The sequence below is a fragment of the Monodon monoceros genome, unplaced genomic scaffold, assembly GCF_005190385.1.
Source record: "Monodon monoceros isolate NGI ecotype Baffin Bay Population unplaced genomic scaffold, NGI_Narwhal_1 Super_Scaffold_16, whole genome shotgun sequence".
Taxonomy (NCBI): domain Eukaryota; kingdom Metazoa; phylum Chordata; class Mammalia; order Artiodactyla; family Monodontidae; genus Monodon; species Monodon monoceros.
Genome location: NW_021703772.1, coordinates 22,001,304 through 22,019,911, shown reverse-complemented (window position 1 = coordinate 22,019,911; position 18,608 = coordinate 22,001,304). Strand labels below are relative to the sequence as shown.

Below are 18,608 nucleotides of genomic sequence, written 5' to 3'. Positions count from 1 at the left end.
ATAAGGGTCTACCTTGCTCTCTTTCCTGTAATTTAAATAAACATGCAGTAAAACACCCTATATGTTACTCTACGATGTACGCCTGTATTTTTTTATGGAGAGCTAGGTACTTATAATTTTGACCCTTTCTCTGAAGGGAACACAGTTTCTGAACTTTGTCTTGGGAAGGCATTGCATATACTTGCCCTATGATACATCCCAGGCTTACCTGGGGTGGTACTCCTCTCCCAGGAGACAGTAAGCACGCCAGTGTCAGGGTTTGTTTCCAGGTGCAAGTTCTTTGGTGGAGACAGTGCTATGCAGAAAAAAAATTTTTTAATTAAAAGTTAAAGCTAGCACAAAGCACTTGAGCTGTGGAATACCTCTCTCTCTTTTCCTCCCTCCCTTCCTTCCTTCCTTCCACAATCAGTAAAAATAAAGAAGTTATTTATTTAAGTCCATGCTGGACAGCAATTCTCTGAGAGAATTTTTTTTTTTTTACAATTTTTAATTTTGCAACACTACTGAAATTTTTTTCTGTCTTACCAGTTCATAAACATTTTTGACATGGAAAGAACACTTCCGATGCCATAGACTATACGACATGAATTGAACTTGCTACTCCTAACTTAGAAATAGCTAATAATATAAGTAGGGATGAAATCTTTCCCTTGGGTCATTATCATAAGTAAAAAGTGATATTGCTATCAGCTACTTTAAAAAAGTGGAACAATTTAAAAAACGAAAAGAGGCAAAGAACTCCTCTTACGTGTCACCACTTTCTTCACAATTGGTGTATCTCTCTCTTGCCCGTCTTTCAGGACTGAGATGGTGTAAATGTATTCCACGCCTGGAGTCAGGCCAGACACAACGATGCTTCCTGACTCTGAGGTCACTTCTCGTGGTGCTTCCCCTCCCTGGCTTGGTCGTACACCCAGCTAGGAAAAAAAAAGCAAAATAAACACCAAGGACAAATATTTCCAGAGCTGGGTTACTGCTGAGAGGTTGTGGTTATGCTTTGCATAATGTGGACTCCTCAGGAACTGCACTCTGCTTTTAGTTGGGAATGAGCTGGGACCTTACTTTAGCTCTATTAAATAATGTAGCTGGAAATTCCCTGGAACTGGGGGCGGTGGGGGAGGGTGCCACTTAGGGGAAGTATCTTCCAAAACTAAGTTAAGGTAGCTTGTAATGGAAGGTTCCAGAGAAACATCATTACATACTGTTTTGCTTGATAAATAATCTCCTGGTACAAACCAGAAGTACACAAGGGCTTTGGGCCACATGCCCGTTCATTTCTTATTTTCTTTTTGCTGGAAGAAATCCTCTAGTTCTCTCTTTAATGAGTTATTAGCATTCAACTTAAATGTACCAGTCCCTGTAACACTCTGTACTTCAAAAACACTCCTTTTAAAGAAGGACAGCTTCAACTGCAGGCTGATATGTTACAAAAGAAGAATTAAGATGAATGTGCCCTTAATTTTCAATCCTTTTAGTATTTTATTTGAAAAGCCTAGGTAATATCGTGTCATCAGTGTTCAGCTCTAGAGACATCCTTAGTACTTTATAAGGCTCCTGAAAGTCAAAATGACACTATAAGGGAAATTTAAAAGGTATACTGACAATCTTCAAAAAGGGTTTCTTTATATTTAAGTAGCATAATCATCAATATGCCATTTGCGTATTTCGAAAAAGAAATGATCTTTGGTATATTTTTTTAAACAAACAATCATGGGGATTTAGTCTTGATTTTCAATTACAATAAATATTTCTCTCTCCACACTCTAAATGCCAAAAAAAGGAATTCTTTTAAACACATTCATTTGTATTCAGCACTTCCCTAATACCATTACTTTAAAGAACATGTATCCAGATATCTATAGGGAAGACCTTAATCTTAATGTCTATTAAGAGATTCACCTAAGGGGCTTTGAACACGTTGAGATGAAACTGATTGGATAAAAATGTGATTTTTGAGTGACTCTGAGTTTAATTGGTCTCCTTAAATTGGTTTTTGTGAACTTGCTGATACCTATTTAGAACAACACAACAAGAGCAGTTTCCCTATATATCTTTAAATCTAACTCCCTGGGAGAAAGGATAGAGAAAACAAGATAACAACTAACAGTTCCATACTAATGTTTTCCTCTTTGCAAAGCACTTTCACTGCCTCAGTCCATCTTTCCAGCAATTCAGGGAAGCAGAAGTATTGTGATGCCCTGACAAAGTGCTCAGAGAGGTATGAACAGAAACAGGACGAAACCCAAGTCTCCTGACTCCTGAGCATCCTGTTTCAACTACATCCAGAAACACGAGGGCAACCCAGGGCTGGATTACAAGGGATGAGGAACATCTGCAATTTACCTTAAAACCAATCCTTGGAGCAGGTGTCCATGTAATCACAATGGTGGTTTCAGTCACTTCTGTGTGGTAAGGGGGGATGGAGCTCAGAGGCTGCACTGTGAAATGGAATCAAAGCGTGTGTTCAAGCCTTAGAATCACAGAGAACGCAGATAACAAAAAAAATTTTTTTTTAATCTTTTGGCCGCATCTTGTGGCATGTGGGATCTTAGTTCCCCAACCAGAGATCGAACCCGCAACCCCTGCAGTGGAAGTGTGGAGTCTTAACCACTGGACCACCAGGGAAGTCCCGATAACAAATATTTTTATCGAGAACCTCAGTTTTAGTCAGCTAATGGATCCAGAATGTGACATATGTGAAAATTTGGAGTAGGTCAATGCCTCTCAACCTTTCATGTGCCTCACAAATCATCTGAGACCTGGCTAAAATGCAGGTTCTGATTCTGTAGGTCCACATGGGGCTAGGTAGTTTGCATTTCTGTTACGCCAGTGTTGTCAGTCTGGGAATCACATTTAAGTAACAAGGAGCTGGATGACCACAGAGGACCCTTTCAACTCCTTGGATTCTGAAATTTGTGTCTTTTCATCATGTTTGGGATTTGAGTTTGATGACAATAACTTTCCCTATATCATCAGTATAGAATCCCATATAAAAAGTAAAACTGGTCATCACAAACTGATTATCACTCCGCTTCTTAACCATTATTTTGAGAATAATGGTTAAATTATAGATGATTATCTAAAAATAGCTATATGCTGAATCACTACATAATGATGGCCAATTATTTTTGGTTGCAGAAAGAGATGCCATGTGAAAGGTAAGTGAAATCTGCCACCATGGATGCACTTATAAATTCTAAAGATACTTTCCTTAAATATGTGATTATTCACTCAGAATAATCACACTGCAGAAATTTAGTATTCTGCCACTGGAATTAGGAATTATAATAAAAGTTTATTTCGAATCTCCTAGCATCCTGACATCACTGCTATTTCTTAGTGAAAATAATACTTTAAAAAAAACAAGAGGGACTTCCCTGGTGGTGCAGTAGTTAAAAATCCGCCTGCCAATGCAGGGCACAGGGGTTGGAGCTCTGGTCTGTGAAGATCCCACATGCCACAGAGAAACCAAGCCTGTGCGCCACAACTACTGAGCCCGCGCGCCTAGAGCCTGTGCTCCGCAACAAGAGAAGCCACCACAGTGAGAAGCCCACACACCGCAACGAAGAGTAGCCCCTGCTCGTTGTGACTAGAGAAAGCCCACGTGCAGCAATGAAGACGCAACGCAGCCAAAAATAAATAAATAAATTAATTTTTAAAAAATTTAATTAAAAAAAGAACAAGAAAAAGAGGAAGAAAAAGAGTATGTGTACATAAATCTGAAATAGATATTTTCAACAATCTTACAAATCTTTTCATAAATTTAGAATCTCTAAAATGTAATTGGCAGAACAACTAAATCTTGTAATAAGCATTTCAATAACTGGCTGCTATGGGAAAGGTGAGGTCTCAGAAGGCAAGACATTTGTGTCTGGTGAGTCAAATTCAGGGCTTTCAAGCGTGTGGATGGCCTTGGTCACATGTTTAGTGCCTTCATAATTCCTTCCTCTTTACGTCTCAACCAAATTTTTGTGCCCACTGGGGACAAAACACTAGTAAACGCATTTATACTAAATTATGAATGGCTGGTGAGACAAAGACTTATCCTCCAGACTTAGACAAATGAACATTAAGAGTCTTTAAGCCTACTCTGAGAAAGAGAAAAATAAATCTCGTATATTAACACATATATGTGGAATCTAGAAAAATGGTACAGATGACCCGGTTTGCAAGGCAGAAATAGAGACACAGACACAGAGAACAAACATGTGGATGCCAAGGGGGGAAAGAAGGGGGTGGGATGAATTGGGAGATTGGGATTGACATATACATGCTAATATGTATAAAATAGATAACTAATGAGAACCTGCTGTACAGCACGGAGAACTCTACTGCACTTCTCTGTAAAGCAGAAACTAACACAACATTGTAAAACAACTATACCCCAATAAAAATAAATAAATAAAACATTTTTTTAAAAAGTCTTTAAGTAGTACTCCATTACTACTCAGCTCCAGTCATGGGAAAATTCAGGCCCAGCACTGCAATTCTTCCAGTGTTTTCCAATCTGGATTTTAATGTGCAATTTTTTAAAAAGTATTTTTATTTATTTATTTTTTGCGGTACGCGGGCCTCTCACTGTTGTGACCTCCCGCATTGCGGAGCACAGGCTCCGGACGCGCAGGCTCAGCGGCCATGGCTCACGGGCCCAGCCGCTCCGCGGCACGCGGGATCTTCCCGGACCGGGGCACGAACCCGCGTCCCCTGCATCGGCAGGCGGACTCCCAACCACTGCGCCACCAGGGAAGCCCCCCAGAAGTATTTTTAAAATACTGCTGTCTGAAAAAATAAAATACATGTGGGCATACTTTGTCATGGCTGCTTTACCGGCTGAACTGAAGTTCTGCTGGTTTGGAGAGACGTTTCATGAGTGTGTTGTCGTTTGGAGGGTATTCTCAGTGGAATTAGGATGGGTGACCTATGATGCCTCCCCAGAGGCTCTGGAATCATACACCACTTGGCTGCCACTGACTTTGCCAAAATGCCATGGCCAGCCCTGGGTGACCATGTTAATGCCCACAAGAAACAATCCAGAGAGCAGTCCGCTTCTTTCACTGAACATCTGGGAAAGCCACGATTGTTTCACAAAAAACATTCTCCTCAACTGTCTTAGGCTTTAAGATTGGGTGTTTTCTATTGCTTGAGCCAGCCAGCTAGAACCTTCTCAAGCTTCAGATGATGCTCTCTGCCTGGGAAGACCATTACAGGAAACTCTCCAAACCACAAACCCACAAACTGATGGCAAACAAAGAATGTGACTGTAAGTATGAGCTATGGATTCTGGCAGGTCTTGTTAGGTGAAGGACAGCCTGGACGTTAAAAAAATAAAATTTGCCCTATTTACAAAGGAGTAAGCTGATTTTCCCCAGAAACAGCTCCTCCACCCCCTGCCATGTGCTTTTAACAAAAGTTATAAAACCCAGAAAAGTTATTCCCAGAATTCAGCTTGTTAACAGTAAAAAGCTACAGAAACTTAAAGCAATTTCAAAAACATGCAAGCCCTGCTGATGTTCACAGCCTCAGAGAGCACTTGAAGTTCAAATGAAGTCGTAGAACTCACTGCTTACAGAGGTTTATTTAAATCTAAGCTCGGTTGAGCTATTTTCTCAATCATCTACTCAACAAATATTTTTTGAGGGAGGGAGAGGGATGGACTGGGAGTTTGGGGTGGGTAGATGCAAACTATGACATTTAGAATGGATAAACAACAAGGTCCTAATGTATAACACAGGGAACTATATTCACTATCCTGTGATAAACCATATGGAAAAAAAAATTTTTTTAAGTATACAATGTGCAAGGCATGACATTGACCTTTATCTAATAAAAGTAGTTCTATCAGCTAACTCAAATAAAATTATATTTATCAATAAATGTATTGTGCAGATAATAAAATAACATGTCCAATATATCAAAGTCTCCAGAAGTACTTGAAATAGTCAATATTGCCCCACCCACTCCATTTAATTATTTTTAGTATCATTAAAAATGCTTTTTCTTAGAGAGATGCAAATCAAACCTACAATGAGGTACCACCTCACACCAGTCAGAATGGCCATCATTAAAAAGTTTACAAATGATAAATGCCGGAGAGAGTGTGAAGAAAAGGGAACCCTCTTACACTATCGGTGGGAATGTAAATTGGTGCAGTCACTATGGAGAACAGTATGGAGGTTCCTCAAAAAACTAAAAATAGAGTTGCCATATGATTCAGCAATCCCACTCCTGCGCATATACCCAGACAAAACTATAACTCTAAAAGATACATGCACCCCTATGTTCATAGCAACACTATTCACAACAGACTAGACATGGAAACAACTTAGATGTCAATAGACAGATGAATGGATAAAGAAGTTGTGGTATATATACACAGTGGAATACTACTCAGCCATAAAAAAGAATGAAATAATGCCATTTGCAGCAGCATGGATGGACCTAAAGATTATCAAACTAAGTGAAGTAAGTCAGAAAGAGAAAGACAAATACCACATAATATCACTTATATGTGGAATCTAAAATATGACACAAATGAATGTATCTATGAAACAAAAACAGACTCACAAATATAGAGAACAAACTTGTGGTTGCCAAGGGGGAGGGGAGGGAAGGGAGGGAAGAATTGGGAGTCTGGGATTAGCAGATGCAAACTAGCATATATAGCATGGATAAACAACAAGTTCCTACTGTATAGCTCAGGGAACTATATTCAATATCCTGTGATAAACCATAATGGAAAAGAATATGAAAAAGAATATATATATATGTATGACTGAATCACTTTGCTGTACAGCAGAAATTAACACAACATTGTAATTCAACTATAGTTCAATAAAATAATAAATAAATAAAATGCTTTTTCTTTTATAGGCACTCTATCGAACAAAAGAAACTACGTAAAATATGTCTCGTTAAAAAGTAAAATAGATAATATACAGAAGTATACATGGTCAGTAAAAGACTAAATCTACTGAAATTTCCATTCTAATGAAAAGAAGGTCATCTATGAGAAACAGACATTTACAAGAAATGCAAAGATATTGATTTCATGTTAATAGATTTTAGAGTATCTTAGTAACATGTAACATAAAAAAGCAAAATTTAGAGGTTAACTTAGAGATAAAAACAGATTTTACTTGCCTATGATTAGCAGTTACTTAAGAAAAAGCCTTTAGTAGCCAAACTTCATACACGAAATTTAAATGGAAATAAATTTTTAGTAAATTATGAATTCTTACAGGGAGAATTTTCTTTGTGAAATAAATTCCATAGTAATGTAAAACCTAAACTTATAATCACTTTTTGAATGCTTTTTAACGTCTACTTTTCAAATTAGTCAAAGAGTAAGATTTGTGGAAAGCTTTTAGGAAATTGCAAGCTAGTTCATAGTTGCAATATATGCTGAAAAAGTATTAAGTTAGGTCCTTCTGGAATTCAAAGTGAGTTAAAAATAAAAATTAATGCTTATCTAGAAATGATGGGTCTCATATTTCTTTGTAATGTAAATGAGTTGCATTTGATAGAAATCAGTTTATGAATACAGTCCTCTATAATAGTGATATAGATATGTAAGAGATTTAAGGCCACTTCCTGTAAAGTGTTGAGCAAAAGACAGACAGGACCAAACATTACTGTCAGTATTTTTCCTTCTGTGGAATTTCAAGAGTAATTTAAAAAAAAAAAAAAAGCTATTCTGTTCTGCAGAAGGTACTTAAATCTGCTGCAGTCAACACTTGTAAAGAAATCATTTCCTTGGCTTCTTGTCCTGTTGGTTTCTATTCAACTGGTAGATGTTTTTGTTCCACATTTACTGCTATCATTCAATACCCAAAGTATTAGGATGTAGACATAGGTGCTGATTTTTTTTCTTGCCTTAACTAGTATTTGGTAAATTCATTTAATACAGTAGCCTTCAATTTTCAAATAACTGGGTGTTCTAAACAATGTTACTCAAAGTGCTGGTCCCAGAGAAAATAAGGATCTTGGCAACATATGTCAGGTAATGCACTGCTTCCTTCATTAAGAAAACCTTGCTTCAAAAAAGTATCAACTGAACTAAACGGTGTGCTCCATCATCTACATTCTGGCATAAGCTCCTTAGTCCATGCAATAAACAGTTCGCAGACTAGCAATGGGTTCATGGGTCACACTTTGAGTAGTACTGCTTTAAATCATTTTTTTAAATTAAAAACATTATTTAATCTTGTACAAAGTTTTTTAAGTTAACTTTTTTTTTTTTGGTTGTGCCGAGGGGCTTTCGGGATCCCCAGGGATTGAACCTGGGTCCTGGGCAGTGAAAGCGCAGAGAGTCCTAACCACTGGACAGCCAGCGAATTCCCTAAGTTAACTTTTTAAAAAAGTGGATGAAGGAGAGAGAATGTAAATATAGATAAGAACCTATGATATCACTAAGAAAAGACATTTAACCTTTGACTTACGAGTGGTGAAGACTCCAGTGGCTCTGGGGCTCTGCTGGCTGCCTTTCACAGCCACGAGGGTTGCAGAGTACTCGGAGCCAGGCTGCAGATTCCTCAGTGGGTACTGCGTGGACGAGGGACCTACGTTGTACTGCTTGGGCTGGCCTCCACGGGTCAGGCCCACAGTCAGTCGGTACCCGGCTATCCGGGCACGAGGTGGAGTCCAGGTCACTATGATGGTGGTGTCAGTTTCATTGATAAACTGGAGGTTGGTGGGAGCATCCAATTCTAGAAAAAAAGATGAAATGAAACACGTCGAGAAATATTTGCACCTCAAAATTATCATACTGAAATCCTAAAGCTTGACTGAATTTTCTAAGTTCTTTCTTCTCCAGGTTGAAACTAAGATCAAAACCTTGGAAATATTTAGCCACGAAGAGATTGAGTGCTACAGAGAACTCTGCAAAACTCTATGTCAGTCATGAGAAATTGCTCACTGTTTTTGCTTGACTTTGATCCTGTGGGAAGGCTAATTTTATAGCATGGCTTTCCCATCATCCTCAGAAATTACACTAACATACAGAGATGGTATTTAAAAACAAAAACAAATACTTGTGAAGCCACAATTTGCTCTGCTCTGAGCCAAACAGGTTAAGAAAAAAGAGAAATTAGCCCACGTAAATGAGGGCAAGAGGAAAGCTCCACATGGAACAAAAGTGATATTCTCTGCATCTATTCAATGACTAGTCCTTTGCTTGAGTAATAAAAGTTATTTTCACATGATTCAGATTAGACAATAATTATAGCATATACTCAGAACCTCAGATTTATAGTAAGACCCTGGTGAGTTTGACTATCAGAAAGAACCATAGAAATTGTGAGTTTCCTTCTTGAGTGTGTAACTGGCAGCCTCCCTACAATAATTTAAAACACTTTTCAGAGGGAGGAAATGTTTAAGAGGTAGTCAAGTATAATCACTGAAAACATGGGCTTTGGAGTCAAAAAGACATAGGTCTGTGTGGTTCCAGCTCAATCATTTCCCAGCTTTGTGACTTTACAAGTTGCAGAATTTTTTATAAGCTTCATTTTCTTCATGTATCCCCTAGGGATAATAATAAGATCTTCCTCATTAACTCAAAACGAGGATTAAATATGAGGATGAGGCTTGTAAAGAACTGAGCATATGACCTGGTGCCTAATACGCACTAAATGTTTTAGCAATTACTATTTGCAAAGAATTCTACTATAGAACGGTAAAGATACTACATTTAAAGTTTGATCTAGGTATATTTAGTTACCCAAAAATGTACTCAAATTTTCACTCCATGTCTCCATTAGCAAGGAAAATTAGGTTAAGTTCTCCTCTCTTAGTGCCATTCCCCCAGTATGTGTATTTGGGAAATGGGTTACCATTTAGCCTCTACAGAGCTTGTCTAAGTTTTGTTTTCAAGTTTAATGTGCTTTATGTCCAGTATACATTCCCTATCCCCTGAGTATTTTCCTATTTCTAACTACAAGTGATGGCATGCTGCCCACCCAGCACAGGTTGGAAGTGAGGGTGGAGGGTCTGAGGTGGAGGTAAAGGACCCCAAACGTACTGGTCGCCTGTTGTGCCGTCAGAGGCTTGCTCTCCCTCCCGTGGTTCACGGCGAAGACTTTGAAGTGATAGGTGACCCCAGGGGACAGCCCAGTGACTTCTGCAAATGTGTTCCTGCTGATGGGCAGCCTCTGCCCGTGTTCCCCGGGCAGGTTGACGGGGATCACGTCCACTCGGTAACCGGTCACCGCGCTCTCGGGGGGTGTCCACATGATGGTGATCTTTACGTCCGTCACCTCCACAAACTGCAGGTCTCTGGGAGGGGGAACTTTATCTAACAGACAAGAGCCAACCAGTCATTTTCAATTCCTGCTAAAGATTGTTTTTAAAAAGCCAGTTTCCTGGGTTTTTAAGGTATAGGGCAATTCATAGAGCCTCTCATTCCAGAGCTAAGTTTTCTCTCTTAATCAGAGAATACGCTTTTTTGGGTTATATTTTTGTAGTTCAGTCACTGCTTACACGTGTCATTTAAAGCTTTTATGTAGGGCTTCCCTGGTGGCGCAGTGGTTGAGAGTCCGCCTGCCGATGCAGGGGACGCGGGTTCGTGCCCCGGTCCGGGAAGATCCCACATGCCGCGGAGCGGCTGGGCCCGTGAGCCATAGCCGCTGAGCCTGCGCGTCCGGAGCCTGTGCTCCGCAACGGGAAAGGCCACAACAGTGAGAGGCCCCCGTACCGGAAAAAAAAAAAAAAGCTTTTATGTAAAATATGTTGGTAAGCAGATGACTTTCCAACATATGAAGTATCTTATTGAGGGGTTTAAGATAAACATACCAAAAAAACCCCCAAAGCAAACCCTTGCAACAACTGAAAAACAATGTGGTGGTTTTTATTTTACTAAATCGTTTTATAATACTTAAGAGCAACAGATGAACTGCCCCTTAAGTTTCTGGGGAAAAATATGAAGACTTTATGCTGTCAGGTTTTAATCAGGAAGGCCAATAGCCAGTTTTGATAAGTTACTTTATAGTGAAGACATTTCAGCTAAATTTCATAAGTTCAAGGATATACTAATCCATGAGACAACTTGCATAAAAGAACTGTTGACAGAGACAAAGCAACCCTCCCACAGATGCAATTCTTCTTTCATCTTACACGTCCCGTCATCCCCAGCAGGCTCATGAAATGAACACAAGCCAAGGTTGGTTTTGTTCCTCCAGCAAAAAGGAGGTTAAAGATGTTACTTTCTTCCGCCTTAAGAAATAAGATACTACAGGAAGCATCGTCAGGTTACCTGAACGTGGGACGCCAGTGGTTTCTTGTTGGATGAAGACAGGAGTACTCTCTTGATTTTCTTCCACAGCGTAGATAGTGATGTTATACTGAACACCAGGCTGCAAGTCACTGAGAGTGACAGAGTTGGCAGTTTCAGGAAGGTTGAGTTCTGTGCTACTACCCTCTACTGATGGGGAGTAGACGATTCTGTATCCTGCAGATTCAGGAGAAAAAAGTACGATACACTGTTTGATGAAACAGAGGTTTCAAAAGGCCCCCTTTCCTAACAGCCCTTAGCATCTTGCTGGATTAGTTCAGAATGAGTGATTCTTTTTGACTCGCTCAATAGTGCTACTTCTTATAAGGACTATTCAGTCCAAAGATAAAATAAGAAGTCATGCAAAACTTTTTAATATTAAATATCATCCTTGAAGACACGAGATCCTTAATAAACGTCTATTAGAGAAGCCAGAGGGTGAAAATATTCATGTTAAACCGATTTCTTTTCTTCGAGCCCTGGATGAAGGAAGCAATTAAGGAACCACTCTGAGCACAGAGTTGTCTAGCACGTCTGTGTCTTTTAGGAACATCAGAGACAGCTGAGTCACCTAATGAGCTAAGAAGACAGCTTGGCTGCCTCTTTAAGAATAAGTCTTAGAGTGAGGTTTTCAGAAAAATTACCCTTCTTCTACCACAGGAATGCCTGGTGTAATAAGTCCATGAGCTGGCTTTAGAGGTTTATGTGTGTGATTGTGTGTGGGTGTGTTTTGTGTGTGAAGGAGGTCAATAAAACAGATTTAAGAGGAAATGATCCATAAGAAAGTAAGGCTGTAAGACAATATCTCTCTCTCTCTCTCTCTCTCTCTCTCTCACACACACACACACACACACACACACACACACACACACATCTCCATCCTGGTCCAATAATTACATAGGAGATTTAAGTGATTTGCCTGCTCATAGATCAGAATCCTCTCCCTCACCTTTTATGGCATCAAGATTAACATGGGAGCCAAGAAGAGGCAGCTAAGCTGACCTGTGATGGGCGCCTGGGGTCTGCTCCAGCGAACGACAATCGAGGTGTCATCAACCTGGTCCACGGTAGGGTCAGGAGGGGCATCAGGTGCTAACAAAGAAAGGAAGAAATGAGAAAAACAGTCAGGAAATATTGCTATAGGTCTGTTTCACAGAAAAAAAAGTCTTTTCACACCACACAGTACACGTGTACCTGTTGTCTGTGAGGTAGACAGGATCAAACTCTGTTCTCCTTCTTCGGATATCTGATAGACGTTCACAATGTATTTTCGGCCAGGAAGCAGGTCAGGGATGTTCACAGAAGTGGCTGTGCTGGGAAGATCTTTGAAATAAAAGGGAAAGGTTACTATCGAGTGTACCAATCCCTCTAATGACTCCATAACCTATGAGAAGGATATTTTTAAAACTACGTATTCATGGGGGGGTGGGGGGTGGTGAGTGAAAACTAGAAGGAAATGTGCTATGGATAGTCAATAATTATCAATGCACTATGAGATAATTTTTCTTTTTTTCCCCCTTTCCCCAAATATTTTCTCTAAGGATGTATAATTTTAATCCACCCCCAGATTTGTAAACATAGTCCTCTGTAGTTAGAAGTCCACGTAGTGGTTATAGGTGGGGGATGATGGGGAGTGGGGTAGGAGGGATGTTCTTTTCCTTGATCTGGGTCCTAGTCACCCAGTGTGTTCACTTTATAAAAATTCACTGAGCTCTATGTTTATGATCTGTGTACTTTTCAGTATGTATATTTATTTCTCCATGATAAAGTTTATAAAAGTCCCCTAAACATGAGAATCTGAAAAGCATGAATGAGGGTATTGTGCCTCTCCCAAAGCTAACGTTTTCTCCACTGCAGTCCTCATGTTGGCAATTACTTCCAGGAAGAACACACTTTTGTTTTGTGGACCTGTGCCCAGCCTAACGCATAACACAGCTCCCATCAGGGACCGGGAAAGTTAGCGTGGCTCAGGAAAAACCCAGCTTGGTTCTAAAAAGGATCAGTTGTTTTCCAGACTCACACTGGAGGGCCGTTTGTGCAGTCTGAGTTGTCAACTACTTCCGAACTTCCCGGGCCACCTGCGTGGATGCCCCCAGCCCCACCCCAAGCAGGGTTTCCCAGCAGCTGGTCGTCAACACGTTGAGCTCACCCAAGTACTGTGGTTCATCTCCCTCTTCACTCAGCTCATACTCCACCCGGAATCCGGACACAGTGTCGGAAGCCGAGACCCAGGAGACCACAAAGCTGCTGGCTGTGATTTCAGTCACGGATTCGGAGGTGGCCACAACAGGAGAAAAGGGTGTTGTCTCTCCCGTCACGGTGTTGCCTAGAGTCATAGAAAGAGGGGAGAGAGCCTTCAGCCATGGTGGAAATTTACTAGCATCGTCTGTAGATTATCAGGTTTTTAAAAATGTGGGTGCCATCCATGGAATAATATGAATCGAGATGGAAGGCACTTCCTGCGGGGAGCCCAGGTCTGAGAAATGTGGGCAAAGATGGGCTGGCGGCTGGGGTACGTACTGGTCACCACTGGGCTTGTGCTGGTGGTGGTGAAGTCGAAGCGTGTCATCTCTCTTTGGCCGTAGTGCTGGACGCTGATGAGCTGGCCCTCGTATACCACACCTGGCCTCAGGCCTTTGATGGTGTAGGAGTTTAAGTGGCCCGGAATGGTGGCTTCCTTCCAACGGTCTGGAGAATTTTTCTAAAAATTTAAGTTAAAAAAAAAAAAAATCACACAAGTATTCACAAAGATGAACACTCAGAGATGATGTGGAGTATTCTTCAAAGAAGAATGGGGGGTCTATGCAGCTCCATTTTGGAGGAAAATCATGGAAAATTGGAATCGGAATAGAAACCTGTAGCAGAATTTGTTAACATTAATAATAATGATTATTAAAGCTAATATTTACTGATCGCTTACTACATGCCAAGCTCTGTGCTGCTTTCCTTGTATACTCTCATTTAATCTTCATCTCCCCCATCCTCCAAGTTACTGGTATTATCACCCTGATTTTGTAGGTGAAGAAACAGAATTATGTGACATGGCCAAGATTACACAGTGGGAGGTCCTGGGCACCTTCCTTTTTGCCAGATTAATTATTCAATTTAATATCAGCAACATAATATGTAGACCCCAAGTTTTGCCTTTCCCAACTTTTAAATTTCTATAATGAACAGAGATATATTCCTCTCTGCAGTGGGAAAAGGACATATATTCTACCTTTCACTTGGTGGGCTACAAACCAAGTTTCTTGCAGAGCAGTCAAAGGCATAACATTCCTTCATGACTCAGTGCCTGGGACAATCACAGACAAGGTTTAACTGCTCTGGTTTTATGACTCATTCTTGGATATAAACCACCCCTCATAAGTGGTTAGCCAACTATGGGCAAAAGAATGCGATCTGCAGAAGAATGCGATCTCAGTTTACTTAATCTTTGTCTCCAGTTTATACTTTCACATCCTGTCCAACTTCATTAATCTATCATGGCACAAAATTCTTTGCATTAAAATGTGTAGAAAAGAAACATCCTTACTTCAAACAAGTTAAGATCCTTTTAAGTGTAGATTCCAAACTAATATAAGTCAAAATACATTTTTAATACCCAGTGATTTAAAAAAATTATCCAATCAACCAGTTCCTCAATAATTCAAACACTCGTGTCCCTTTATATTTTTGAAATAAATGAAAGTGATCCTAGTACTCTTTAAATTTAAATGTTGTGAAAACATTAAATTAGTCATTATAATTAGCTCAGATTTAACAATAAGCCTTTCATGCAATGTGAACTTTGTTGGTTTGCTATCAGAAGAAAATACTCAAGAATAAACTCTCAGGTGACAAACATTAAGGAAAATCCTGAAATTGTTAAAAATTTCAAAGAAATTAACAACCTCCACTCTTTGAAGACTTTCTAACTTAATATACTTTGTATACCTATGTGTATCCCTTATTACTGTGGTCTCACATAATACTTCAGAGTTAAGTTTAAAGTAAATAAAACTGGTGATTATATGAAAAAATGAGAGACAATAAAGTGTTGGAGGGGAAATATATCGATTCCATCGATTTACATCATTAGACACACAGCTCTGCAAACAGCTACTCCATATACTGCGGACATTAACAAAAGAGGGTGAGAGAAGAAAAAGAATGATTTCAACAGCTTGAATTTTTCAAAAAGAATTTAATACAACTGCATGAGTTGGTCAGATATTTTGTTTTGTTTTGCTTTTAGTTCCTAGAAACCAATAGCTGTGATTAAAAGTGGGCATTTTTCTCCTGTGTTTAAAATAGTGTTTCTCAAATTATGAGTCATACATTTTGGAAGGATAGCAGGGTGGGTTTGAGAGGGTAAGAGAAACTAAAATTTAATAGACCAATATCCTCCTTAGTGTGATTTCCTCAATTTCTAGATGATTATTAGGAAATCACAAGGTCACTCATTAAATACACTAACTATCCCTCATCTGTACTTCCCTCTCATCATCTCTCTCCCTTCTATCAAAATAACTTCATAGGATAGAAAGTTAGGTTTAAGAAATGATCATGGAAATTCCCTGGCGGTCTATTGTTTAGGACTTGGCGCTTTCACTGCCATGTCCGGGGTTCAGTCCCTGGTCAGGGAACTATGATCCCGCAAGCTGTGTGGTGAAGCCAAAAAAAAAAAAGAAAAAGAAAAAGAAAAGAAATGATCATTTAAAACATGAACCAAAAAAGAAAGATATTAATTTAGCTTTTTTGTTTTTCAAATCATGGAAAATGATGCCAGTAATTTTTTTTTCCCTTTGATGGAGTTGCAAGACATAGAAAAACTTTATATTCTCTTTCCATACTAGATAAGAGTAATTTTAAGCCTTAACATTTTGAAGTCTTCGCAAAGAAGACCTTTCTAACATGAGGAGTTAGTTGGTTTAAAGTACCAAAAAAAGCTAAATCAATATGTCAATTAGATTGACCACATATCGTTTGGTCGCTAAACAAATACAATGTGAATATAGTTCATCAGATCTATTGGCTCAAAAGCTGGAAAGCATTTTCAGAATCTGTTAATTTCAAGAGCCACAATATCCAAGGTTTCCAAGTAGGATACTCACAGGTTTCCATCTGAGAATGTACTTGGAAATGTGAGATGGTTCTGGTGCATTCCATTGGATGGGGTGAGAGTTGGGCTGACTGGGGGTCTCAGTGATTATTACTTGGACAGGACCAGTTGAACCTGAAAATGAAAATGTGAGATTTGGTGACCTTGAGTATTCCCTCACTTCAACTTAAAATTTAGTGCACATGGATGGCCATAATTAAAGACAGTTTTGCTTATCCGTAAATGGGAGCACAATAAAAATTATCTGAGATTAATTTTTTACACATTGACACTGGAAATCAATGAGACAAATCCTTTTTTTTTAATTGAAGTATAGTTGATTTACAATGTTGTGTTAATTTCTGCTGTACAGCAAAGTGATTCAGTTATACATATATATACATTCTTTTTTATATTCTTCCACTATGGTTTATCACAGGACATTGAATACAGTTCCCTGTGCTATACAGTAGGACCTTGTTGTTTATGCATTCTATATATAATAGTTTGCATCTGCTAACTCTAAACTCCCGCTCCATCCCTCCCCCACTCCCCTTCCCCTTGGCAACCACAAGTCTGTTCTCTGAGACAAATCCTTTTTTAGTAGATAAATTATTGTCCTTCATGTGAGAAATGCAAATAGAACTTGTTTATAAGCAAATAAAATGATTTTTTTTAAATGCCACTTACTTTGCTTTCTTTTCCATTTTCAAAGAATTGTGAGAAAATTGTGGAACTACCCTAACACAAATAATGTAATACAGAATACAAGTTTCATTTACTTATTATACTAAACCTCTTTGAGGAAATTCTAGTTTGTGGAGACTTTCATCAAGAACAAATCTACCATCAAGAAGGAAAAAACATTCCAAAGGCCATATGACATGATGTAAAACAAACACATTTCTAAATGGGGTAGAATCTTAGACAAACAGACAAAGGTAATAATTAAAGACTCAGTTTTTATTTCTCATCCCATCAGTCTAAGCATCCTATCAGTTTGGAAAAAAGTTTTAGTTTTATTTTTATTCAGGAAGCTTACTCTAAAATCATTCCATTGATCGGTCAAATTATTAAGAGATCAAACATATTTTTTCAAAAATACTTATCAACAAAATGACATTTTGTAGTATATACTAAATTCAATATTTCCACATCTTAATGTGTATAACTATTACCAACAAAATTTAAAGTGTGGTTTGTTTCTTTTGTTTTTCTAAAAAAGGCAGGGCTTCCCTTGTGGCGCAGTGGTTAAGAATCTGCCTGCCAATGCAGGAGACACGGGTTTGAGCCCTGGTCTGGGAAGATCCCACATGCCGCGGAGCAACTAAGCCCGTGCGCCACAACTACTGAGCCTGCGCTCTAGAGCCAGCGAGCCACAACTACTGAGCCCGCGTGCCACAACTACTGAAGCTCGTGCGCTAAAGCCCGTGCTCTGTGACAAAACAAGCCACTGCAATGAGAAGCCCGAGCACCGCAAATGAAGAGTGGTTCCCGCTCGCCACAACTAGAGAAAGACTGCGAGCAGCAACGAAGACCAAATGCAGCCATAAATAAATAAATAAAATAATTTTTTTAAAAAAAAGGCAAAATAAGAGAAGTGGAATCAATTTCTTAACAGGGTAGACTCCATTTAGGATAATAATGAAATAGATGGAAAATTTACGCTTGCAGAACAGAATACTATCTTTTCCCTAAACACTGTTTTTTAATGATGTCAATCAATGTTCAACTTAGAAATAAAAATAAAGTTCCTTGTAATAACCTTTCCAAGAATTTCTAACTGCCACTGTCAAACAGAGCAAAACTTTGCATGTTTAATAAAGCAGTTCAGCAGATCATAAGCAGTTTTAAATTTTCTGTAATGTCATAGAAAAAAATACTGATTTTCAAACTTAATTATTATCTTTGCTATTAAATTCTCTTTGAGAACAAAGTTTTTTCTAGCAGAACAAATATACAACTTGCGTATCTGGGTAGACTCAAAAGTTCTAGAATAATATACTCACTTCCCCACTGAGAATAATTCAAAGTTGGCTGAAGACTAACAAACATTCTTTGAATCTTAATTTCATCTAATGCACATATTTGTAAGCTATATGAAAACCAAAATTAATATATAAAATTCTCAATTTTTAATTCTAAAGTGGTATATATTTCACAGAACATGGCAGGGTGTTTGTTTTAATTAATTGGCAGAAGTCAGTTGCATGACCCTCTTTTTTTTTTTTTTTTTTTTTTTTTTCGGTACGCGGGCCTCTC

The 18,608-nt window shown here is 38.8% G+C and overlaps 1 protein-coding gene across 9 annotated transcripts in view; it reads right to left on the bottom strand.

The window, feature by feature from the left end:
• FN1 (fibronectin 1) overlaps positions 1-18,608 on the bottom strand; it is a 70,120-nt gene that overhangs the window by 31,940 nt on the left and 19,572 nt on the right. For all 9 annotated transcript variants that reach the window (XM_029224837.1, XM_029224840.1, XM_029224845.1 and 6 more), the window contains exons 13-23: positions 16,360-16,481; positions 13,784-13,964; positions 13,413-13,589; positions 12,458-12,586; positions 12,266-12,355; positions 11,246-11,440; positions 10,016-10,288; positions 8,439-8,705; positions 2,344-2,438; positions 749-917; positions 209-295 (exon numbers count right to left, since the gene is read on the bottom strand). In XM_029224837.1, the coding sequence (XP_029080670.1) occupies positions 209-295; positions 749-917; positions 2,344-2,438; positions 8,439-8,705; positions 10,016-10,288; positions 11,246-11,440; positions 12,266-12,355; positions 12,458-12,586; positions 13,413-13,589; positions 13,784-13,964; positions 16,360-16,481 (1,785 nt within the window). The remainder of the gene's footprint in view (positions 1-208; positions 296-748; positions 918-2,343; positions 2,439-8,438; positions 8,706-10,015; positions 10,289-11,245; positions 11,441-12,265; positions 12,356-12,457; positions 12,587-13,412; positions 13,590-13,783; positions 13,965-16,359; positions 16,482-18,608) is intronic.